Raw genomic sequence first — 24595 nt, 5'->3', positions numbered from 1 at the left:
TGTGTTTTTATTATGTATTTGAAAGAACTTCTTGTGTCTGAATCTGTTCATTTTCTTAATGTCATATATTCCGACTCTGGTAAGAGAAAAACAAAAAAGAAAAGAAAATGAATTCATGGTATATATGGTGCGGGAGTGGAAACCAAAGAGTGTAGAGGCCGCACGCAGTGCTCTACGCTCTTTGGTGGAAATTCCCCCATCAATGAATCAACGAAGCCATGTTAGGGTCACCATCCAACCAATCCAATCGGTTGTTTTAGAATGCTTGACCCAGCAGTGTTTTGTGATAGCCTTAGCCAATCAAACGGGGGATGACAAACATCATTCCTGGCGTGGTACACGGTTCAAACATCGGAAGTACGGGAAACGAAGTCACCAAAATCTGAGTGTCGTACGAACGATTTTGTGGATTTTTCGCTGATCAGCGGAAGGAAAACAAAAATTTTGTAAGTATTCACAATCTTCATACTTCACTCAATCATGTCACTGATAGCTGATTTATGAGAACCATTGGAATAGACTAGATTAGGGTGTTAACATGCACCTGCTTTCAGAAATATGTCAGACTGCGAGTAGCTGACAGAATTACCGAATCTCCATACGCCACTACACGCAAGGACTGCTTGTTTTGTGCCAACAACGCAACGTTATCTGCGAAATGCAGTTTGATCGTTTCGCAGATTTTACCCCTGCTTGGCGGATGACTAATGACAAAACATGTCTTTTCGTTGTGTGGTGATTCACTAGTGCTATCATTCCACCTTTGCAAATGTTACTTTGATTTTGAAGGTACTGAGTTGACATAAAATGTTTTTGTTACTACGGTTTTTGGTGAGTTGGGACCGGGTGTGAGGGAAATGAGCTGTGTGAGCAAGTCTTTTCTACTAGTATCTAGCTTAGCTCATCAGCTCAGCTCACGTCAGCTCCCTCCGCCTCCCTCAATTCACTTCAGCTTCGCTCTCTGCACGAAATCCCCAATAGGAAAAATTCTAACCACATGCAATTAGGCCTACAGTATCTTGTAAAATTAATATAATTCTGGGTTTCTCTTGATCTTGTGCAGGACTACTAGTACTGTATTGACATTGCCCCTTGCCTTGCCCTTGGCCTTTTTAACCTTACATTTGTCATTAGTTACAAACAGTTGAGATTACCAAAAATGACCTATTGAGGACTGAGTTGAGCCCGAGGGTTCAAGTGACTAGGTAGACAATTAATATTTGTGTGTGTGATTCCCCCTCCCTACCCTGGCCTTGGGCATTTGTTGTGTGGCCCCTGCTCTTGTATACTGTAATATTCATCTTCATGGCATGAAATTTTCGTTAATTCAATTGGAGCCAACGCAGGCAACAGGGGCAACAGCCTTTGTGGCAAATTGCCACTTGCACTGGCGTTCAAAGAATCAACACATTTAAAAATATGTACAGTTGTAGAATGTCAATACAAGAACTGTTGTGTGCATTTTAATTTCACAAATCTTGGCTCCTCATGGAATTTACAAAAATTTCATTCATGCACAAAAATTGTGGATTTGCACAGACAGGATGTGACTGATTCAGTGCTAAGTCATTTATGTGGAGTGCTGACTTGAGATCGACTTGGCCATCGGCCAATTGGGGGGTCTATTGATTGTGCAATTGTGCTGCTCAAAATGATAGGATAGCATGAAATGTGCCAGCTCTTTAAGTTGAAAATGAAGAGTATGTACATTACCTTCCAGAGTCCCTAATAAGTCTTTGCTTGGTATATGTACTATGCTGCATCAGCAGATGTCTAAAGAGTTGGTTGGGTGAATGACACAAATTTGCTTTCAATCATGTGGAAACAAAAAAATAGATATATAATTAATATGGTGTATACATGTACAGTATGTCTTCATAAAATCACCATTGCAAAGAAAAAAGAAATTAAATGCAACATACACATGTAGGCCTATAAATGAAAATCCAAGTGTGTTGAAACTTGTGATTAACAGTTGCACTTAATCAGCATGTTTGTTTCGTCCATTGTAATGACATCTAAGAAGTTGTACATACAATGTATGAGTTATGACTGGCACATATTGAAAAAAAATACTTGATAGTATCAACAATACAAAAATAAATTCCAGACAAAGTAATGAGTAAATTATGTAATGGACATACAGCTGTATTAGTCTGTTGTTGTTTATAATCCTCTTTAGTTAGATTTTCTTTTAATAAACTTCATGGTACATTGTATAGATATTAGAATTTTACTTTCAATGTGTAATTCCTGGTATATGTTATTGTCTCTCATTGGGTTAGGATGGCATGAAAAATGAGTTGTGGTAGTTTGATAATCATGTCATTCAGACTTGGTCACCCAAGTATACATTGTATGTAATGGCCTCAGAACCGTAATACTAGGACCATAACAGCCTATTCAAGTAGAAATTACATTTTTCCACATATTGCAGTCAGGGTACATTTTGACATTGTGGTTAAAGAAATTAAGATGTTGTAGTATTGCAGGCATGATATTCTGTGGATTTAAATCTGATTTCCTGTTTTATTTTAAGTGTACATGTTTTGCCTAAATATCAAAATAATATGAAAATTTTGAGTTCCAATCAAAAAAACAAAACAAAACAAAACTCAAAATCATCCTTGAGTATTGATTCAAGACAGAAATATAATTCTATCACATTGTTGCTAGTGATGCGTATTGAGTTAGGCATACTGATACGTACAATGTATGCTGTAATTTGAAATGGAACAGGACTCCTCATTGTGAGAGAAAGTGAAGAAATTTTTGTGCCACCATATCAAGATTCAGTACCTCCAGTAGTATAACCCATATGGGCTTTGTTGATACATTGTACAATGTACTGTAGCTTGTCACTACTTGGTACATTGTATGTACACTATCCACTGTATGCGGTATAGTATTGTTTCTTTTGAATTTGCTCTGTAATAGTATTGAACATGATAAGATGAGTTGCACACCTTGTTATGCTCTTTTGAACTTTGCTTTATGTTATCATGGAATTCATTGCTACAAATGTGTATATCTGTGCATTCAGCTTTGCACTTTCTTACGCACACAGTCCTTATCAATAAGAGATGCAGGTAGTGTATGAATCATTGGTGAAAAACAAAAACATCACTGAGAGTTTCAGTGCACTCAGTATACATGTACATGTGTGGGAGTTAGAATATGGAGGTCATTCTCAGTGGTTGTCTTTAAAGGGATAGTACAGTATTGGTGGAGATGAGAATTGGGCTTTTAACTTTTTTCGAGACACCAAGAAAACACTTATGATATAGTACAGAACATACCATTTTAAGAGGAATTCAAAGTTTATTTGATGAAAATCGGGTTTGGAATGACTGAAACATCCAAAAACAAAGTAAAACAAAGCGATCGTAATAAAGTGTGGGTCCCACACTTTATTAGAATTGCTCTTTTTTGGATATCTCAGCCATTTCAAAAACAATTTTCATCAAATAAACATTGTCTTTCTGTCAGCGTCATTCTCACCAAAATTGTTACGGCCCAGTAAAAAGTAGAAAGAACTTTCTTGTCTGGGTTGTCAGAGGAAGGTTGATGTGGGAGGTCCTTACTAAGTTACTGTTTGGTATCTTATTCTTCTGATAGAGACAGTGCATATATACGTGGGTAAGCTAGTGCGACAGTGGGCACAAGTACAAACTGTACATACTGTAACCTTTGAACCCAAGCTGGGCTCCACGCGTACAATGGTGCGCATACGAGGGTGGTAAGACAACATATCTATTCGTGATGTAGTACGTGCTAATGCTCTCTCGACAGCACACTGCATGCCCAGACCCACAGTACAGCTGGTTAGTTGATAATTCTTGCCTAGTGGTATGATCATGCATACAGTGTACATACTATAGTATGGTGTTAATATACATTTGTAGAGGATGTATTCTAACTCGGTGCATGCATGACATCACAATCGGTAGGTAAATTTTTGATGGGTTTTTCTGTTGCCCCATTAATCATTACCCCTAATCATAAAGTATGTTAAATATAAAAAGAAAGATTGATGTGATTACTCAAAAAGGGTGCGGATGGGAACAAGATACGAAAAAAAAAAATGACATTTACAGTGGCATTTAAAAAATAGTAAATACCTACAGTTTGTACATTTAGGTAATACCAAGAATGATGCAGTGGCCAAATCGAATGTGCATGAGGATGAGAAACTCCTTTCTGTTCTTAAATGGCCTTAGTGCTTGTCACTATCAAATTGCACTAAATGTCACTAGTTTCATACAGACTGTATGTGCACATGTTTTCAATACATATTTCTTTATAACTGTGTATTCCAAAGAATTATCAAAGTTTTCACCTTTGATATTACTCATCCACAATGGGAAATATTGCTGTAGCATTCAATTCCTTTTTTCCTCTCTCTCTTTCACATACCCTTGGTACACAAATACCGTTACATTTAGAAAAAAAGTCAGTAAACAGGATGTGTGTGTCATTCTCAAATGACTTGAGAATCTCTGTCCAGGCCTTCACAAGAAACACATGTTGTGGATGACCTACACCATTGTTCAAACTCTTTGGAATTATTGTTTGATGAACTGCATGGTCTAGTGTTTGGAATCTGTTTAAGTACAGATATGCATGATAAGTTTTCTTATTGCGATTGTACAGTTAGTATGGCAGACGTATCACTGTATACAGTGGGTAAATGTGATCCCACATTCATACTACATGGCGAAGCTTTCAAATCCCCTGTGAGTATTTATGATACATTGTATTATATACTACTGCTGACCTACCTATGCTAAACCTGTGAGAAAAAGAAATGTGAATGCATTCCTGGTAAAGTATTTTCCATAGACTGAAGGGTGTAGGCACACATGGACACAGCACACACACTTCACAAAACCATGCCACATGATGTACAAAATTTGTACGTACACGTACGTAGGTACACTGTACGTGTAGTATCAGTATCCTTGACTGCTGTTATGAGGGATTTACCTTTTTGTGTGGGTGGCTTCTGCAAACCTCCGGGGTGCTGCCCGATGTACAATGTATGTTGGCAACCTGCCAGCTCTGACTGTCATTGGTTGGCCCTGAGCTGTTTGTAGTCTAAGCAGACAGCCCCACTTTGTCGGAGATGTGGATGCGTGAAAGTGGAGCATTCATTCAAAAGCAGTATGTGTGAAAGGCGGGCTACGGTCACAGCACCTACTCTGTGTAGAGTCTTAGCACATTTAGGTCCTATTTAATGGATTCTGATACACCAAGGAGATGCAGATTAATTTTTCATGAAATGGCAAAATCGTCGTGCAAAAGTCAGTGTGAAGTAGACTATTCAGAATACCAGCCAGTTATGAATCATAGCAGGGGAAGTACCTATTGTGTGAGCTCCTGCTAGGGTCATACCACAAACACTGTGCTACAAGCTTGTACATACGTACATGCTTGCCTGTTCATTTCTTGAGCAAGTTGCAATACAGGGAGAAGTTTAATGGGTTTGTAAATTTCTTGAAATAGCACAATGGAAGGAACTTGTACAATGTACATTGTGCTGTGAACCATATTCTGTCCTCTGTGCAGGATACATCCAGAGTACATGTATGCATGGGCGAGTGGTACAAAGTCGTTTATGCCGGGGATATTTGTATCATGACTTGCTTTCTGTAAGCTGACCATGTAAATGTACATAGTATGGAAAAATTATACTGTGTAGGAATTTTTTTCCATGAGTTTGATTTTACCAAACAGTAGTCTTATTTTGCGTTTGGAAAGACAATGAATACTGTATTGGGAGTGATTAGAGTTTGTGTTATAAAAAGCATTCAATCCTGTACAGGTTATTGATATTTTGGTGCATGTTGTTAATTCATACTTTTTAATGCAATATCAAAATAAACCACCAAATTTTTTTTTTTAAATTCTTGTTATTTTGTTTTTCCTTTTCTGCCCTGTCAAAAGAACTAACTGAAATATCAATAGGTGAAGACTTACAGATCAAAAGGATAATAAGAAATTATGACTGGTCATGAACTGATCATTTGAGAAGCCATCTTGAGTACAAAATTGTACATTGTATGTGGTAATAACATGATATGCATCAAGCAATTTTGTGTTTAAGTTTATAACCATACTTTTCATATTTTATTTGCAGGAATACAGGGTGCTACATAACTTTTTTGTACCACTTGCCCGGTGGGGCAAGCCGATTTTCAAATTGTTGTAGAACACTTGCCCGAACATGAATTTTACTTGCCCGAAAAGAAAGTCCAAAAATATGAGAAACTGGTATAGAAAACCACTCGGACGTCAAGAGCTTAATAAAACATGCATTTTAATAAAGAGCACACATTGATTTGCATGCATAAACAAAAAGGAGCAACAGACTTGGATTGATCGTTACATAGCATTTTGGAAATGGAATTTTGTGCGTTGAATCACTAAACAATTTCTCTTGGCTTCTGTATGGCTACCTTTCATGGTGCTTTTTTTTGGAGGGGGGATTGAAAAAAATGGCTTCAATACTTTTTGCTTGCCCAATTCGGGCAAGCATTTTCTCCAGTTGGTCCAAAACACTTGCCCAACTTTGATTTTTCACTTGCCCCGGGCAATCGGGCAAGTGCTTATGTAGCACCTTGGAATAGCATTCCTCTATGTACGTACTTAGAGCATGTGCATAACGGTATACAGATCTGTGATCCCTTGCAGTGTAATTTTCATGTCTACAAAATGTTAGATTTGTGACATTGACCAGTGCAAAATACTGATATAACATCCTCCCCTGGTGACTTGTGCTTATAGTAAGATATCCATATCATAGTATTGTGAATTATATGATAAATAGATTACAGATATTTTCTAACTCTGATAAAGTGATTACAAACCTACACACAAGGGAGAAACTGTACAACTTTGGTTTCTCAATATTTTAGATATGACTCTAATGCGATGACTGAAGCATAAGATGTTGGATATCTCTTGTTACTGTCACTTTTGATCTGCAGTTTGTACCAGAAGAGTGGGACAGTGGTTCCTTTGAAAATAACTACAATTGACTCACTGTCAACTTCATTAATGTGACCTTTATCTTCTATTCTGTCATGTATGTACAGGTCAAAATTGGCAACATGAACAGCCAGGCGTTGCCCTCCCAGGGAGGGGGAGGAGGAAGTGGGGGCGGGGCAACAAACTCTGGCCAGGCCCCGCCCCAGCAGCAAGGGACAGCCCCGAAGGCGGGGCCAGAGAAGAAGCAGGAGACGGCCAAAGTGATAGTGCAGCCTGTGCACCCGCCCCTTGCCACACTGCCCTTCTTTACCAGACAGACTGAGTCTCCCCAGCCACCTATGACCACCATTGAGTCTGTCATCCCAGTAAGTGTTGATTTCACATTTCTGGCAAATGGAATTATTAAAGCACAAGTTCACCCAAATGTGTGGATTGAGTGCAGCAATATTAGTAGAACACATCAGTGACGTTTGAGGACTATTTCTTCAAAAGTTAATGATTTTGAAAATTCCCACTTTTACAGTAGTGTGATATTATATCTCTTCAGATCAAATTATTGACAGTGTGTCTTTGACCTAATGAAAATTAAGATACTGCAATGCATCAAGATGTGTTCTTTAACTTACAACATGTATAGTAGATGTGTTTACTATTGCTTTGCTTTCATTGACTTTATATAAATGATGTTTCTGTTGTTGTCTTTCAAAGACTGTAATCAAATCCAGCATTCCAAGTTTCAAGCACCAAACGGTGCCAGCCCTGGCCAGCTCTGCACCAAGCAAAGCAGCCACCCCACCTTCAGCCACCATCCCAGCCACCAGCACGGTGGTTCCAGCAGCAGCCCTTGTTACCAAAGCACCGCCGGTGCTGCCGTCGTCTCACCCGCAGAGCACCGCGCCGGTAGTCAGTCGCATCCAGACCCCAGTCATCACGCAGACACTGCCATCAACCACTAGCAGTCAGATATCCACCACCACAGTCTCCTCAGTGGCACCGACCAGGGCACCTGCACCGGTGACAGGCACCTCCGGCGTGCCTGGTGGGGTGCAGGCGGGGGTACCTACCCACTATACATGTATACCCTCGGTGCAGAAGCTGCCTCCCAATTCCCTCTCGGGGGAAGCGGTGCACACCAAGGCAGTCACGATGCCGACACCGCATCTGCCGCCGGGTACGGTGACCCACAGCATCGTCCCTGGATCGATGCCGTACCTTAGTGGGCTGCAGTTTGCACCTGGCTCCCATCAGTTTTCAGCGCAGCAACTGAGGGGTTAGTGCTCTGTTGTTTCATTCCATGAAAAGACTGAATGTGTGCCAAATAATATTTCTTAAACACATATAAGATTGCCTATGTAAGAATGTAAGATGTGCTGTAGCCAGACAACAAATTGTCATGCCCAAGATCTTCTATTTTTTTAGTTGTTGGTGTAAGCTTTTAAAAAGGATTGACATTGTAAGGTGTTCAAAAAAAATCAGTCATTACATTTTGTGAATATCAACAGTTGAGTAGATTTGATAGTGGATGTAGTCTTCAAGAGTGTGTGAGGTAAATGGGTAAAATGAATAGTAAAATATCTTGAGTTAATATAGTCTGTTTTTATTCTTGTCTCCATCTAGTTCCTAACTTATTTTTCTATATGCGATATTTTTTATTTCTTTGTGTGAAGGTGCAGCCACAGCTACAGTGGGTTTGACCAGCACCAAACCAGGCATCACCACCGCCCTTCTGACCAGGGCAGGGGTACCACAGGGTGCTGTGGCTACGACCACCTCTTTCCCTCAGCAGCCTGTCTATGGCTATCCAGTAAGCCTTTCTGTCTCTTGCTCTATTCATCCCTGTGGCATATTAGCAACTCTTCCATTCACCCCTTTTTTTTTTTTGATGGGGGGGGGGGGGGGAGGGGAGAGACACATTGTTTTCTTCATACGCTCCTCCATTTTTCATTCTTTTCAAAGAAATTTTGTCTTTCTTTGTGTACATGAAGAAAAAAAAAGATGTTCATTCTTGTTTTGCGTAATACTGTAAAAAGTGGAAATTTTCAAGGGTGATTGGAGCCACTTTTAATACGTTCAAGTGATGCTTTGCGCATTGCTACCATGCAAGAGCTATGAATATGCCGCTTTTAATGCACTGTAAAACGGCCGTGCCCTCACTGTGGAAGTTTTGGAAATGTTCAAAACTTTGAGGTGACTCTTCATGCTTCTGAATCGATGAAGATATGGTGGGGAAGATTTGAAGCAATCAAGCCATGTTATGTCATGCTTTGTTGATTTTTGAGGTCATAGCGGAATTGCTGTCTAGTGAGATGGGGGGTATAAGGATTTGGATGAGTATATGATAGAACTTTCTTCAACCTTTTCCATTTCTGTGATTAATGAGCATGATGACACTTTTTTTTTTGAGTGTCATTTAGTATGATATTTGTTTCTCTTGTAAAATAGCGCCATCATGCACCAGGGCAAGTTCATCTTTTGACACAGCGTGCCAGTTCACCGGGAGTATTAGCCTCTGGGGCTGTAGCGAGGGCGCCTTCGCCTGCTGCCATTCTCCCCACATCCCAGCCCCAGCCTCAGGCAGTGCCAGAGACTCTCAGGTAAATGATCAAACAGTTTTCTTGAGCCTGTGTGCCAAGATGCAATTTGCCAGAGCTGAGAAGATATTGATTACTGTATATGCCATATAGCTCGTGAGGTTTTTATTTTCGTTAATTTTGCGAATCATGTCCCAATCATGAATTTAACAGCACTCTAAAATATTAACTCTAAACCCGACATGAATGCAATGTGCACACATACATTTTTCTGTTCATTACTGTGCTCCACGATTGTGAATTTAACCACCTGCGAAATTGTCGGCAAGTCCCGATTCGCGAAAAATTAAGACTCGCTAAATATATGGCATATATAGTATGCTTGTAAGAGAACATTCCTCTCTTGTCTTGTTAATTTGTTTTGAGACCATTCATTGGATGAACAGGTAGTGGCACATTTATCAAGATTCCTCCCTCGCTGCAGTGCATAAAGCACTTTGGAATGTATGAAGTATCGAAATCTACTGCAACTCGACGCTTTAATATCTTCTCTGACAATTTCCCAATTTTGTTTCTCTATCAGTGTAAGACATGAAATATATAGTGCTATGTGTCTCAATCAGCTCTTGTGGATAAGACCATGGACTATCAATCTTGAAGTCCGTGGTTCAAGTCTCTCAGGCTGCAGTCGTTGTGCCCCCCTAGGCAAGGCACTTATCCTTCTTGCAATGTCCTTCAGTGGGAACTTACTGTCATCCCTCCCATGGTCTGCTTGTTTACAAGCATATCCATCACTTCCTTAGCAGCCACGTAAGACAAAATCATGATACGTGATAAAAATTCAGTGGAAGGTAATGCGTGATACCTCCTGCCCTCTGCAGGTTGATTCCTCAGATGATTCCGTCAAGCCAGGGCACCAAGCCAGATGGCTCCGCCCAAGCCAAGGTGGAACTCAAGATGGTCATCAAGAAGGACACCAAGACAGATGCGGTCGCAAAGGGTGACGGCAAGACGGACAGTCGGCCGTCTTCCAGGACGGAATCCTTCCTGGAGCGGTCCGGCGATGGCAGCAAGCGAGACGCCAAGGCTGGAGAGGAGCGGGTGGCAGGCGTCAAGCTCGCCGTGGCAACGGTGGGCAAAGTGGGCCAGGGGATGGAGGTCAAAGGTGACCGACTGGAAGAGGGCGGTGCCAGGCTGGCGGAGGCCAAGGTGGAGATCCGTTCCGAGGGGCGTATGGAGATGAGGGTAGATGGGAAGCCAGTGAGAACGGAGCTGACTCCCCAGCAGCAACAACCCCATCAGCAGCAGCGGCCCTCATGGCAGCCGCGGCAGGCATTTATCGTTGGCAAAGAGTGGCCCGGGATACCGCCCGCGGGTGCCGCCCACGCCGCCGGGGGTCTACCAGGTCACATGATGCCGCAGGTGATGACGAGTGTGGGTGGGGTCCTACAAACAGCTTCCCCAACACCTGGAGTGCCTCAAAGTGAGTTCTTTTCATTTTGAAGTGTGATATCAAGTAGACTATGCCTACTTTTATAGGTAAAAAAAAAGACATATCACCTACTCTTGGAAGGAAGTAAAGTTGGTGTAAAATTCATCCCATTAGCAACATTTTATGTGTCAAACTTGTGAAAGATAACGTGATGGTGTGTGCATGATGTTATCTATATTTTGAATTAAAAACAACAAAAACATGTGTTCTCTAACAGGTTCGGCCCATCCAATCGTGAGAGCTACCATTCCACCTACTTCAACAGCGACCGCCGGTCCGTCGCAGCCAATTGCTTCCTCAGCGGGAACCATCCCTGTTGGTAAGTCGGGTACCGTCTGCGGATGTTTAAAAAGTACTGCGCTATGCAAGAAAATACTATTGGTCAATAAACAGAGGTGCCATCATTCCCCAAACTGGGTACAGCAGAAGCACCTACTTCAATATATATTTGTTTTCTGTTTGAAAATTGAAATTCTGCGGGATATATTGTCAGATGTCATTTTCTCACATAGCATCTGCAAACTTACATCATCAGTTTTCATGGCTAAAAAAGATAGACATGCCTGAAATTTTGTGAAGCTTTCTTCGTTTGTAGAATATCGGGGTTCCAAGAGTTCAAATGTAGCTGTGTTCTTCTGTGCATTTCTGGTGCATACTGGACCAATTACCCCTGTCAATTTATGGGGCCATGTTATGCAGTCATTGATAAATTCTGTCCACCAGATATGGTGAGCTTGATTTCGTGCTCCTCTGATATCTTTCCACAGCCAAGGTATATCCCAGACAGCAGCAGATAACGACGGCCCCACGCATCCCGGGACCGGCCGGCCTCGGCCCGGAGCACACGGCCGCCTACATCCAGATGCACCGCAGCTCACCGGGCGTATCCAGCTCCACCGCCGCATCCAGCCTCCCCAGCACCCTGGCCTCCACCTTTGCTCAGGCCCAGCTCGCCACGGCAACTGCGAGCAGCGAGGTGAAGATGGAGAGACCGCCTCCCGGGGTGGCGCTCTCCTACTTCTACCATCATGATCAGATAGGTGAGAAACGTCAAGTTTACCTTCTATCTTTAATAGTAAAGTAGATGAGAGTGTACTTCTTTTTGTCCCATCACATGTTTTGTATTTAGTCACAAATTGCAATAAAAAACTGAACAATATTACAAAATTTCATACATTTAGGGCTGCAACAGAGATAAGTAACATACTGACATAGGTCTAGAGATGGCCTTGAAATAGATATAGAGATATCTGTGATATCAGTTTGTTGCTCCAACTTATAATTTTGACAGGAAATTCCAAAATGTGAAACTGTAAAATAAGTGATCTGTCTTTGAAAGATATTTAATTATGCTGTTAGCTATGCATTCACCTACATTTTGGTTAGCTGTTTTCCTTTTTCCTTCACTGTCTGGATTCTGTTAAATGCATTGGCAAAAACGTCTTGCAGTGAAATTTGTTGCCCAACTATTGTTTTGTGCTATGGGTAGTCTTTGGGGAGGCTAGTTTTCTGTGCCCGTGTTGCTAATTTACTGATCACCTCCACATCTTCCTGTTGTCTGCCCATTCTCAGCATACCACCCTCATGTTGGCATGCAGCAATTCCAGGGTCGCCATGGTTTCAACCCCATCCCAACCACCACCATCAGACCAGCGCTGGGTGAGTAAATGAGAGCATCTCAACTTTGTTACTCATATTCAGAGCTTGCATATAGGATCATGCCTGTTTTTCTACTTATATGTTTGTATCAGTGTGTCTGTTGTTTGGGGGTCATTCTGTTCTATGATGATAAGGATCAATCAGGATTTTGTATGTGATCGACAACTCTAAGTATGCAAGGAAATCCTCTGCATTCTGCACACCTGCAAACTATTCCCCTCTTGTTTTCTTAAAATCTATTGATATTAAGGTGTGTGAGATGTATTTGCAAATTCTACTTCCCTTTGATTTTAGTGTGCTCTGTTTCGAGGTTGGCAGATATGATATCACTGGATATTAAGTACTTGAACAGGACATTCTGACTTGATGTTCAGATCTCTAAAAAGGAGCATTCTGACATTCTGCATAGCAATTACAAAGTATGCCTCAGTTTTACCAAAGTTAGAAACTTGGATGCCTGAAATAAATTCCAGTCTAGAGATAGAATTGTTAGAAGCAGATGAAATGACTATTTGTCATTTAACATGTGTTTCTTTCTCTGTAAAAGGAGTTAAACCCTGAGGTGTCAACGTATTCAGATTTATATCAGTGAAGAATAAATTGGTGATATGAAATTGGTAAATTTGATTTTTTTTTTTTTGGTAATCCTTTATCAAGGCCCAACATCCATCTCTACTTATTATGAGGATAAAGAAGTGTTGTCATATGGCTGACTACATTGACTTTAGAGTATAGGGAAAATATCTCATAGAGGTATTCCTTTGCTTCATTCTCTAGATGGCCAGCACAGAATGCCTATCCATGCCGGACCCTCCCTCGGCCAGAACAGCTCTATGGCAGCCGCCGTGGCCGCCGCCGCCCATGCAACCAATATCGGTGGCGCCCCCGGGCGACCGGGCCAGCTAACCATGATGGTGGGCACGGATCCCCGACGGCCCATCGGATTGCAGGGTAATGCCGCAGGAGGGGTGCCCAGCACTAGCTTGGGTGAAGGTCGGTCCAAAGCCAGGAGTGGGTGGCATGTGTTTGGAGTCCTTATTGGTTTGCTAGATTTAGCTTGTTTGGTGTTTGACCTTTTTTTTTTTTTTTGAACTCCCTCTTTTTAATTTCTAAATTGTGTTCTGTAAATGCATTACACCTCTCCTCCTTTGCCTGACATTCCCAACATACTGTACATGCCATTTATTTTGCAGTGGTTTTGTTTTCACAGATTTCAAGAGATGACCAATATTTGCAAAATTAGCATTTAGCCAGAACACATCTTCTTCCAACACAGATAAAATATTATGTTCTCTCCGAGCTGAGGTATTGCTAAATTTGCTCTTTGCAAAGGGAGCATACTTATTCTCAGTCCGTCCCATAGTTGTTGACATGACTTCAACCACCGGCAACATTGTTGTACAAGTCCTGATCCACCAAATCAAAATGCGTGTGAAATGCATGGTATGTACAGTAGCTTGGTGGGAACAAGTTATTTCACTTGCTTAGATGTGACCGTGTATCTTGTTTCAGATCTGTGTCAAATATGTCTTCTCTTCTTTTTTTTTCTTCTTTTTTTTGATAGAGGGAAGTGGTAGTAGTGTTGAATTTTTGATTTAACTAACATGTATTCTTCAGTTTTCATATACCCAGGTGTAGAAATGAACTCATCTGAATCAAATTCTAGCATGGTCTGATTGAATGATAAAAAAATTAAAAAGCTCTGAAACTTACTTTTTTTTGTTGCTTTGCTAGGTGAGTTCCCCAATGTCAGTGTATAGGTTTCCCACACAGCAAAAGACACAGTATTGTATTGCATGTCTCTTTGGCTGTGATTTGTATGTTACTGGACACGCACACTGCATGTTGCCTAACGATGTGTTCTGTAGTCCCTGGTCATACTTGTAGTGAGCATACTTGTTTAATAATCAAATAGTTTTTTTTTTTTTTCTTTTTTTCAAGTGACAACAGCTGGCTTTATCTTTGTATTTAAAGACATTTACATCTCAAATTTTCAACAACTTGTGTGGACCAAAATGATGAATAAGAATATCAGGTTGACATGAACATATGATGCAGTAATACACACTGTGATGTGTTATTTACACTTTATTTTAAAACTTTCATTTATAACTTCATGTTAAGTATTTGCATTTTTCTGTTGATTTCTTGTATTTGTGTGTATTTTAACCAGTTTTGGATCTTGTAGTATAGCAACAGTTCATCCTCGTGCTGTGTTCCCTTTGATTTCTGTGGTTTGTTAGGCTTTGATTTAGTACATGTGAGTGATATAAGTTGTGGTGTGACTTTTTGAAAGTGTGTTGTAATCTTGTCACTATGCCACATCCAAAGACAAAATTCCTGTATGAGAATGTTTTTAAATTTCTATGAGTATGTTTTTGTACATTAACTCACACATCAACCCAAATTTCTCAACTATGCTCTCATTACATAAGGCATACAGTAAATTGCTGATTTACTTTGCTGTCTCTCAAATGTGTATTACATAAGAGAAGCTAGATTATAGATGTTACAAGTTGCTATGTTTCTCCGCCATTATTTAGAAGTTACAGGATATTTCTCCTCTTCTTCAGTTTGAGGTGCAAAAACTTCTTGTTGAAATCAGATGAATGGAAATGCAGCAAAGAATGTATCTTGCGTCTGCTGTCTTCTCAATGTAATTGTTCTTTTCTCCTACCCTAGGCTCTGCTGACGGTAGCATCCCAGCCTTCTCAATGGCTCAAGTCCCGCCCACTGCCATGGGCCTGGCAACGGGCCAGGCCACGCCCCCCTCGGTAACCAATGCCAGTGCTTCCCCAAGGCCGAGTATCCTCAGAAAACGGAATAATGAAGTGTGAGTCTAACTGAAGTCATCCATTTTCATTGTTTTCCTTCTTTCTGATACAGTATAGATGTCAAGGTCCAATGAGGATGTGAAAATTCATAGAGATAAGAGAAAAAAAAAATTAGAAGATTTTCAAAGTAAATAAGCACTGAATTGATAAGTGTTTTAGTGAGTAGCCATGATAAAAAAAATCATGGGCGTACGTACTCAAGCAGGATTTGAACCTACAACCTCCTGATCTCCGGATAGACGTCATCTCCACTAGACCACCAAGCTTCTGCTCGACAGCAAGTGTTGGTCCTGTTGGACAGAAGCTTTTCTGTTTGAACTGTTATTCCTGTGTTGTTTGTTTGCTCTGGAATATAAAAAAAGAAAAAAAATCGAGGCCAGTTCCATACAAAAAAGAGAGAGAGAGAGAGAGAGAGAGAGAGAAGGAAAAAAAGAAAAAAAAAATGAAATCACGTGATTATTTATCATGACTTGATTTTCTGCCTGGCCAAACTGATTTATTAAATGATAATCACAGACACACAGAGATTTTTATCTTAAATGAGATATTTTGTCAAGGCATAGTTGATGCAATGTTAAAATTCTGTATATCTCAGAAAATTTCCTGAGAAAATATTGAATCAAAATAAAGCCTGCAGAAAGAATGGAGAGAAGTTGTTTTTCTGCCATTTCTATCATTTCCTCTCCTTGTGTCTAAAATGCTCTGACGTTTTCCTCTGTGATAGAGCTGGTGTGAGAAAGCCGGTCATGGCCAGCGCAGTGACCTCTCGACCAGGCAGCCCTGGGATCAAAGTTGAAATCACAAGGATACCAGTCACAACAAACTCACCCAAGCCAAGGTAGGGGGTTTGAAATGCTGCCTACCAGTGCAAAGGACAAACAAAGTTTAAAGGGATCGTATAGTTTTGGTTGAGACCTAATTTCAGGTTTCTAACATTTTTTGGTGAGATAATGAGAAACCTCTTATGAAATATGAAAGAGCATGTAATTCCATGAGGAGTTCAACGTTTATTTGATGAAAATTGGTTTTGAAATGGCTGAGATATCCAATACAGAGTGATTCAATAAAGTGTGGGACCCACATTTTATTACGATTGCTTTGTTTTACTTTGTTTTTGGATGTTTCAGTCATTCCAAACCCGATTTTCATCAAATAAACTTTGAATTCCTCTGAAAATGGTATGCTCTGTACTATTTTATAAGTGTTTTCTTGGTATCTTACAAAAAGTTAAAAGCCCAATTCTCATCTCCACCAATACTGTACTATCCCTTTAACATGTACATTGTAGAGATGTGGTTGTAAATGAATGAATGATGAACGATCAAAGCATAAACTAGATTGTGGTGGGGGGGGGGGGGGAGTGTGGTCTTGGTCAGATTTGAGATGAAATAAGGTCCTAGGTGTAGACAGAAGAATGTACCTGCTAGAGAGAAAAGAGTTAATGTGACCAAGAAAGATTAGGAAGGACGAAGGAACGAGTTTTACTTTATCTGAGTACCTCATCCAGGGTGCATTTGAAAGGACTTTCAAGTTTATCAAAGAACGTGTGGTTTGCTCTGTAGAGTTTAGAGCTACATGTAGCTATTCATGCTTGAGATTGGCTTGAGAAGTCGGTATTTGAAAATAAAAAATCATATGACTGATTAGTTTCCCTCCGTTTTGCCTGTTTAATTTGTGAATTGCATCAAAATTTTGTAGTGAGAAATTATAATTTGAAGTGACCAACTCTGACTGCCATTCTATGCTCGGCGCCAGTAAGGAAGGATACACTCACACGATTCTACTGCAATTCTCCTGGAACTTTATTAGAACGTAAAAGCAGCTCTCCGGCGGAATGAAAATAGCCCCACATGACACAAGGGGGCAACATAACCAATGGCGCAGTTTATTTGTTTGTTTGTCTGTTTTTGCAGACTGCATAGATTTCATGATAATAGATTTTGCAGTTGTTTGACAAAGTGTTTATAACTACAATGTGATTGTCCATATCTTCCATTTAATACAAACACAGTGTGTGCAATTACAGATGACTCCCCTTGTATCTAAGTTCCCGGGACCTGCAGTTCTCTTTCATTATCTCGAAATGTTGTAGCTGAACAGTAAAGTACATTAGAATATATACATGATAATTTTAGGACATGAATTTTTACTTTGTTGTAATGAGAATTTTGAATTAACAGGAGTGTGCACCGTACCTAATTTAATGACCTGGAATAATTGCGAGGTGTACTTAAAGGGATAAATGTTCTTCCTCCTTCTTTTTTGTCTTCCACCAGTGATTGTCTGCCAAGCAGTCAGAATTCAGAGAACAGCAATGCCTCAGAGACGAGTACAGACACCGCACCCCTCTCCACTGGTAGTGGCTCCATGCGCATCAAGCTGGAATCAGACACCAACGGCCTCGACCTCTCCACATCACTAGCCACCTCCGGCCTGGGTCTGGCACATGAAAACAGCGTGGGCAGTCTGGCGCCCTCTGTCGGGAGCACGGAGGAGGTCGGGCCGTCGCCTCGGAAGAAGCCAAGGAAACAGCAGCACATGTAAGACTTGCTTGTACTTAACTTTAAAAGAGAAATTTTTCTGCTTTTGGACATGAAATTTGCATGCACTGTCAGTAGAAGATGATAAGATACTATTGGGGAACAAAGTTTGCAGTGAAAGTGTCTTACATGTTACTTTTTTCTCTGTCAAAAAAATGTGGAATTATTGATAATTTTACTTTGACTTCTGCTGCTCGTCAAAACTTGCGGGATTGACATGGAATTGGTTTATTCTACTATAGCATGACTTCTCTAGCCGAAACTAACCTGACATTCCATATGCCCCTACCAAAAGGAAAGAAAACTACACCAGTCATTTGTCCTTTAGATCTGTGCTTCTGAACCTTTTTTAACATGAGGCCAACTTGAGCCCCTACAAAGGCCTAGTTAGATGGAATATGTATCTTTTATTAACTTTATTTTTGGTTGATGTCACAGCCCACTGGTTGAGAAGCACTGCTTTGGATTGTGTGCAGTCTTGATATTGACCTTTCCTGAAGTGTGTGTGTGTCTCGTCTTGATCAATGTGTCTAAAAGTTGCTGTTACACCCATGCTCTCTGAATTCCTCCCATCTCATCTCAGCATCGCCTCGGAGCATCCCATGATGCTGGAGGACCAGTCAACTGACGACGAGAAGGAAACCAAGCAGAAGGTTCCCTTCAAAGTTCACAAGAAGGAGAAGAAGGAGAAGAAGAATGCTGCCAAGGGTGAGTTGATGGCTCTCAACAAACCCTCCCACCAGTAGCATCGGCCCTTATCAAACCCTCTCACTGATATTGAGGTGGCCATTGCAATACTTTGCAATACACTGGTACTCACAACATTTTGGGAATGGATTTCAGTGAAGAATATTAGAGAAACTCAAATGTCTCATTCATTGTGGTGATGTTTTGTTGTAATTTGAACTTTCGGTTCGAGATGATTTTGATTCAGTGGAATGATACTTCATACAATATAGTGATTTTGTTGGTCCTATTCCGTTTATATTGTTCTGTTTTTATCCCTGATATAACAAGGAAATCTCTATAGTCCCAAGCAGTTTGTTACAACAAGGTCCACCTGTGTTCAAACTATGTCCTATGCAGTATATATTTGAATTGATGTGATACAGTGACCTTAACTCAAGGAGACAATGTTTTGAGTCTTTCCTACTCTGTAAGAAGCTATGTTGACCTGAAATATTAGGATCAATCTTGATCTTAACTCCTGGATAATGGAAAGCATGATTATAACCAAATGGTGCCCCCATAGATAGATAAAATCTGAAATTATTGTATTCACCCTCTCCCGACAGCTGCTGCAGCAGCAGCGGCAGCGGCGGCATCTGCTGAGGCTGAGGCACTAAAGGTGGTCCAGTTCTTCAAGCGACCATGCCCTCGCCTGGTCGACACCTATCGGCAGTCCTGGAAACCCGCCCACAACCACTTTGAGAGATACTCGGACGTCAAGCCTAAAGGTATGGCCAGCCTAGTGTTGCACAGACTTTTTTTTTTCTCCCTGAAGGTAGTTTTTTAACTTACCTGCATATGGAATGAGCATTCAGAGTCTTGATATTTTGTATAACCCTTTCAGTCCCATTGCCACCACATTGATGCACAATTTCAATAGAATTTGATACAGTGATCCGAAGAGACTTAATTTGTAATTTGCAAGGGGAGGGGAGAGAGGGGATTAGCATAAAGATGGATGGTAGGGTATCTAGCGTCACTGGTCCCATGTGCAGATGTCAAAAATGCTGGAGTTCCATGATATCACATTTGTACATGTGTCGCCTCAAGCGAGTGGCACTTGTGGTATATCAGCTCTTCACATTACAGAAGTCCTTCATTTAGAAATGATTTGTAGAAATTGAAATAAGAGGACAAATACTGTGAATGCTTTCCACAGTAGCACATCATAGTTGATGAGAGGAAGGCAAGTCTGCATGTACTGTGGACACCAAATAATACATGTAGGTACTGTAAAACCAGAAATGTTCGCGTGCATTTTAATTTTGAAAATTTCACAAGAGCCAAGATTCGCAAAATTAGAATGCACACGAAAGTTCTTGTCAACACTATATGCACTGAATGCCTGTGGCAATATGCAAAAATTTCATGCCTCAAACCTTTGTTCCTTTAGAGTACTTACCTAGTGTATGAGAAAAATCTCTCACAGTTTTAAAGTGAATATGTGAATAGGACATGCATGCCATGAATGGAACCAGCTGCAGTATGTTAATTTTGCATTGCCAAACCTAGCTGACTTTTCTAGTAGAGCACACTATTTCGCCAATATGATAGATATATGGAAAAGAACAAGATGAATCCACACACGGTCTAGATTTCCATGGACTCCTACGTAGGGCTCGACTCTAATTTTTTTTTTTTCTGTAGTGGACCATTTGGGCCACTAAAATCTGTGAGTTTGAAATTTTGGTGAAAATAAAAGGAAACATAACAGTCCGTTTTGAATCTTAGTTGCCTCATCTGGGCCACTGGACAATAATCTTTTTGAAAATTTTGGTGGCCTGATATCAATTTTTAGTGGGCCCTGGGCCAACAGGCCCCCGCTAAAGTCGAGCCCTGTTTAATGCATATGTGAGCACTGACCAATGGTGTGACGTTATTGCCTTTGTTTCCACCCGTGCAGATGAGAAGAAGATTGGAATCCATGAGATCGCCAACCAGCGAGGTATCCTCAAGAAGGCTGACGGATGGAAGATCCATCACATAGTCTACCAGTTTGACGACTTGGTGAGTTACCTTGTCCTAGCTTAGTAAAGCTAGTGGAACATTTTGAAAGTCTCCTTGTTGTTTATACAATAATGATTTGGAAAACGTAATATACATGAGAACATATTCAAATGTATGAATTTTTGAATTAATTTCACTGCATTTCTGTGGTTCTGTTTTGTTTTGTTTTGTTTGTTTGTTTGTTTGTTTGTTTGTTTGTTTTTTGCCTAGGCGACATCTTGAAATTTTTTGTTGTTTGTTGGTTTTTTTACAGAGTTCTGGATTCATTTCCATCACTTTTTATAATGTGACAATCAAATTATGAATGAAATACATATGTTCCTCAGTCATATTACATGTATTGTCAACAAGCTTAGAGCGGCAAACTTGCGTCATCTGGTTTTGAATTTCATAGCCATTGGATTTGTGAACAGGGTTGATTCTTTATAAAAATTCCAACGTTGGCGTTTTCTCCGTCTCCGTGTAGAATTCCTTAGAGAAGGACGTGTACGACCAGATGAAGATGATCAAGGAGGGTCTGGTTGGGACGGCGTCTAAACTGAAGGAGGCCGAGACAGACAAGATCTCTGAGCTGGTTCAGGTAGGTTGACCCCCGGAGACTCAGCGTAGGGGTCTCTTGGGGTCTAGGAATCAGATCCCTCTCAGTTGCTTCAGACCTGTCGATAAAACTATTTGCTAAGTCTGTGTTTTGTTCCATCTCAAGTTTTGTATAGTCTCATTTTCTTTGCTGTGTGGGTTTTGCGGTTTTAATTTCTACAGAAGTGAGATGGACACTTGACTGCAACAATTGTTATGGTTGTAGGATAAAAGTTAGGGGTAGGGTATTTTACTGTTTAGACCACATGATTTGTTATGTTTATATCGAAAGAGATTTGAAGATGTGCTGTAATAGATCTTGTGAGATGATGCCCTCTGTATTTTTAGGATCACAAACTGCAGCTGTATACAGGGTTCCCACAGTCATGGAAAATCCTGGAAAAATTTGTGGTCATGAAAGTCAGGGAAAAGTCAGGGAATTTGGAAAATTTGTGAAAAGCCATGGAAAAGTCATGGAATTGCATTTACCTCTTGGCTATGGCAGCTTTCCAGTTTGTCATGTTTCGCAACTCTCATACTCTGTGATCATACTCTGCTATTATAATTGGTGTTCATGATTTCCATTTTTCCCAATTTTGTGACATCCCAAATTCTACATAACTCCCGGGACATATACTAATGATAATAGAATGTACATGTCATGAGTAAGATAGTGGGTGGAATGGATGGCTGTGAGGGGAGGTGGAGGCCATCATAACGTGTCTGATTTTGGAAACTGTGCCAGAAAGGAGTCATGGAGAGCAGCAATTTAGTCATGGAAAAGTCATGGAAAAGTCATGGAATTCTGTTTTCAAATTTCTATGGGAACCCTGTGTATAATTTCGACAAAGATTTTTTTTTTTTTCAGATCAGGAGTTTGCAATTTTATAGATACAAGGGGTGTCATTTGAAAAAATAAGAAATAAAAATCTGTTACAGCACAGTGTTTACATTTTCAATGAAATAGGAAATTGACCGATATTCATCAAATTAAAGATTCACACAAAAAAAACCATTGCCTCTTGTGGAGGAAATGCAGCATGTATCATGTCAAAGTTCAGAAATTAGTAACTATTTTTTTGAATATGAGTGATAAATACTGATTCGCAAAATATTATGCTCATAAAATATATGGCAGATTACGTATTGTGTTGATGTGTCATTATGGCCTGGCTTGATACCACCTTTTTTTTCTGTGGTTGCCTGTTCGTGCCACCTGAAATCTTTAGATATGAAATTTTAGTCGCCTGAAAAAGAAATGTATGGGTCTGAAATAGAAGAAAACATAACAATCCACTTTGAATCTTATCATCAAAAGATAACCGTTTTTGGAAATTTTGTGGCCTGACTTCAATTTTCAGTGGCCCTGGGCCATGGGACCACCACTACTGTCAAGCCCAGAGTATGGTATTGTTGCCTGTATGTTGTGGAATGGTTTAGACTGTTACAGAGTCAGGGACTGATATCTCCTCTTCCTTTTGTGTCTTCTATCCCAGGGGTCCTTGCAGCGGAGTCAGTACGTCATGGAGCACTTGGAGGAGGCTAAAGGTACCATCCTGAAGATGCTGGACCACAAGACCAAGGTGGCGGGCATCGTCAAGAAGCACGCCAACAAGAGGCACGTCAAGAAGAAGCACAGCCCCTAGCATCTTCCGGTTGCCTCCACGGACAAACTCTTCCCCTCCCCTGCCCCTGTCCCCCCTTGATCCCTGCTTTTTATATTTATACCTCATGTGGACCATGGATGCTTGGGCGTGTCAAGGGGGCGTGTCAAGGGGCGTGTCCCATCGCAGGCGACACTGGAGTGATAACTCTTCCTGTGGGATGGACTGACGATGCATCTCATTTCGCCCTGGTGCTGGATGTGCTGGGTGTGAAGTGGAGGACATTGATTGAAGGCTAAATGACAGAATGCGAGGAACAATTCTCAGATTTATGGCGTATTAAAGAATTTTACATACAGAGAAAGAGGAAGGAGAGAGAGATATACCAGCCATCCCTCAATCCAAAGAGATGGGCAGCTTTACTGGGGCAAGTTGCCATGAAGACAGGTATCCGTAGCTACCAAGAAGTGATAATGCAGGAGCTGAGGTGTTGATAACATGGAGTTTGATAATGCCTTGTTAGTTAGAATGACTGAAATCACTGCAAAGTAGCAGCCCTAGATAGTGGATCCAAGTTCTCCCAGTCAGCATGCAATTTCTGAAATCTTTTGACATGCACCTGTAACACTAAAAGAGGTTGCCAAGACCAATGAAAACTCTGGCCTTGAGATCCATTGAGTGGTAAATACACCAGGCATCAGGGAAAATGAGTCAAATATGCACGTGTAGGTGTGATGCAAAATGACAACAAATAATTTGATGTAAGCAATAAACACGTTAAGTTACTTTTTCTCTAGCGGTTGATGCAGTCTGTGAAAGTGTCCTACAGTATTAAGACTGCACTCGCATTCTCTCATGTGAATGAGAATCTGGGTCTGCAGCATACAGTAATTTGTCCCTGTGAGGTGTGGTCAATCTGCCAAGTCGACCTCAAACCCTTCTCACATTAAGGTCACACTATACAAGTTGCTCCACAATGCCGTGTGTAACAACAACGTAGATGAGAACGCCATCACATCGGCAGGAATCTTGGCAAACGTGCTTACTTTTGCCCGGAACTTATCTTCATTATCCAAGTTCTTGTCAATTATTCATATTTGAGCCTCGTAATGTAGACTTGTGAAACTTGACGTCATTCACAGCAGTGAGTTGTAAGAGTGAGGCTCCATCCTGATTGGTCAACTAGCAGTCACAAGTAGTGCTGTCGTGAATTTGGCGGCCAGGTTTTTGTTTTTGTTTTTGTTTTTGTTTTTTTGCTAGGTTTCATCAGGCAGTGTTCTGGTGGGAAATTGATGGTAATATTCTTTTAGATGAAGTAAACAGTTCAAATTCAGCATCATTAACAAAGTGTCTAGATTTCACTTGAGGGAAGTGTAGTTGTCACACGTTAGCATCAAACTACAGTGTGGTCCAAGACATATTCTGCCACACCATAATGAAAGTCATGGGACCTTTTGAGAACTTTTGTGTGTTCTAATTTTTATTACAGTAATGTCTTGTTTTCTTTCACTAAATATGTTTTTGATTCCATTTTTTTTTCTTTCTTACATTTGGTTTTAATCTGTCACCAAGTGGATGTCAGTTTGTCTAATATCTCCTTGAGATTACTTGCCTAACAATGGTTGTCAATCTA

The 24595-nt window shown here is 40.6% G+C and overlaps 1 protein-coding gene across 1 annotated transcript; it reads left to right on the top strand.

Moving 5' to 3' along the window:
- Positions 1–343: 343 nt before the first annotated feature.
- LOC139727511 (uncharacterized) lies at positions 344–23438 on the top strand. Its single transcript, XM_071638485.1, has 18 exons — positions 344–446; positions 7098–7355; positions 7699–8260; positions 8658–8794; positions 9433–9584; positions 10403–11004; positions 11231–11332; positions 11781–12053; positions 12586–12672; positions 13450–13665; positions 15355–15505; positions 16231–16344; positions 17783–18046; positions 18630–18754; positions 19342–19503; positions 20679–20782; positions 21249–21362; positions 22855–23438. Exons 2-18 carry the CDS (start codon positions 7113–7115, stop codon positions 23002–23004), a joined length of 3558 nt encoding a protein of 1185 aa, XP_071494586.1. The 5' UTR covers positions 344–446; positions 7098–7112; the 3' UTR covers positions 23005–23438.
- Positions 23439–24595: the final 1157 nt, after the last annotated feature.

The sequence above is a fragment of the Diadema antillarum genome, unplaced genomic scaffold (assembly GCF_040938485.1).
Source record: "Diadema antillarum isolate AM-2024a unplaced genomic scaffold, OU_Dant_1.0 seq00000135_RagTag, whole genome shotgun sequence".
NCBI classification, from domain to species: domain Eukaryota; kingdom Metazoa; phylum Echinodermata; class Echinoidea; order Diadematoida; family Diadematidae; genus Diadema; species Diadema antillarum.
Note: the sequence above shows the minus strand (reverse complement) of the source record. Positions and strands in the feature narration are given on the sequence as shown.

Bases quoted from the DNA above. Each gene is read 5' to 3' on its own strand.
- LOC139727511 (XM_071638485.1), top strand. From the start codon at position 7,113: ATGAACAGCCAGGCGTTGCCCTCCCAGGGAGGGGGAGGAGGAAGTGGG. The intron at 12,054-12,585 runs GTGAGAAACGTC...GCCCATTCTCAG, and splicing joins CTACCATCATGATCAGATAG to CATACCACCCTCATGTTGGC. The intron at 16,345-17,782 runs GTAGGGGGTTTG...GTCTTCCACCAG, and splicing joins ACAAACTCACCCAAGCCAAG to TGATTGTCTGCCAAGCAGTC.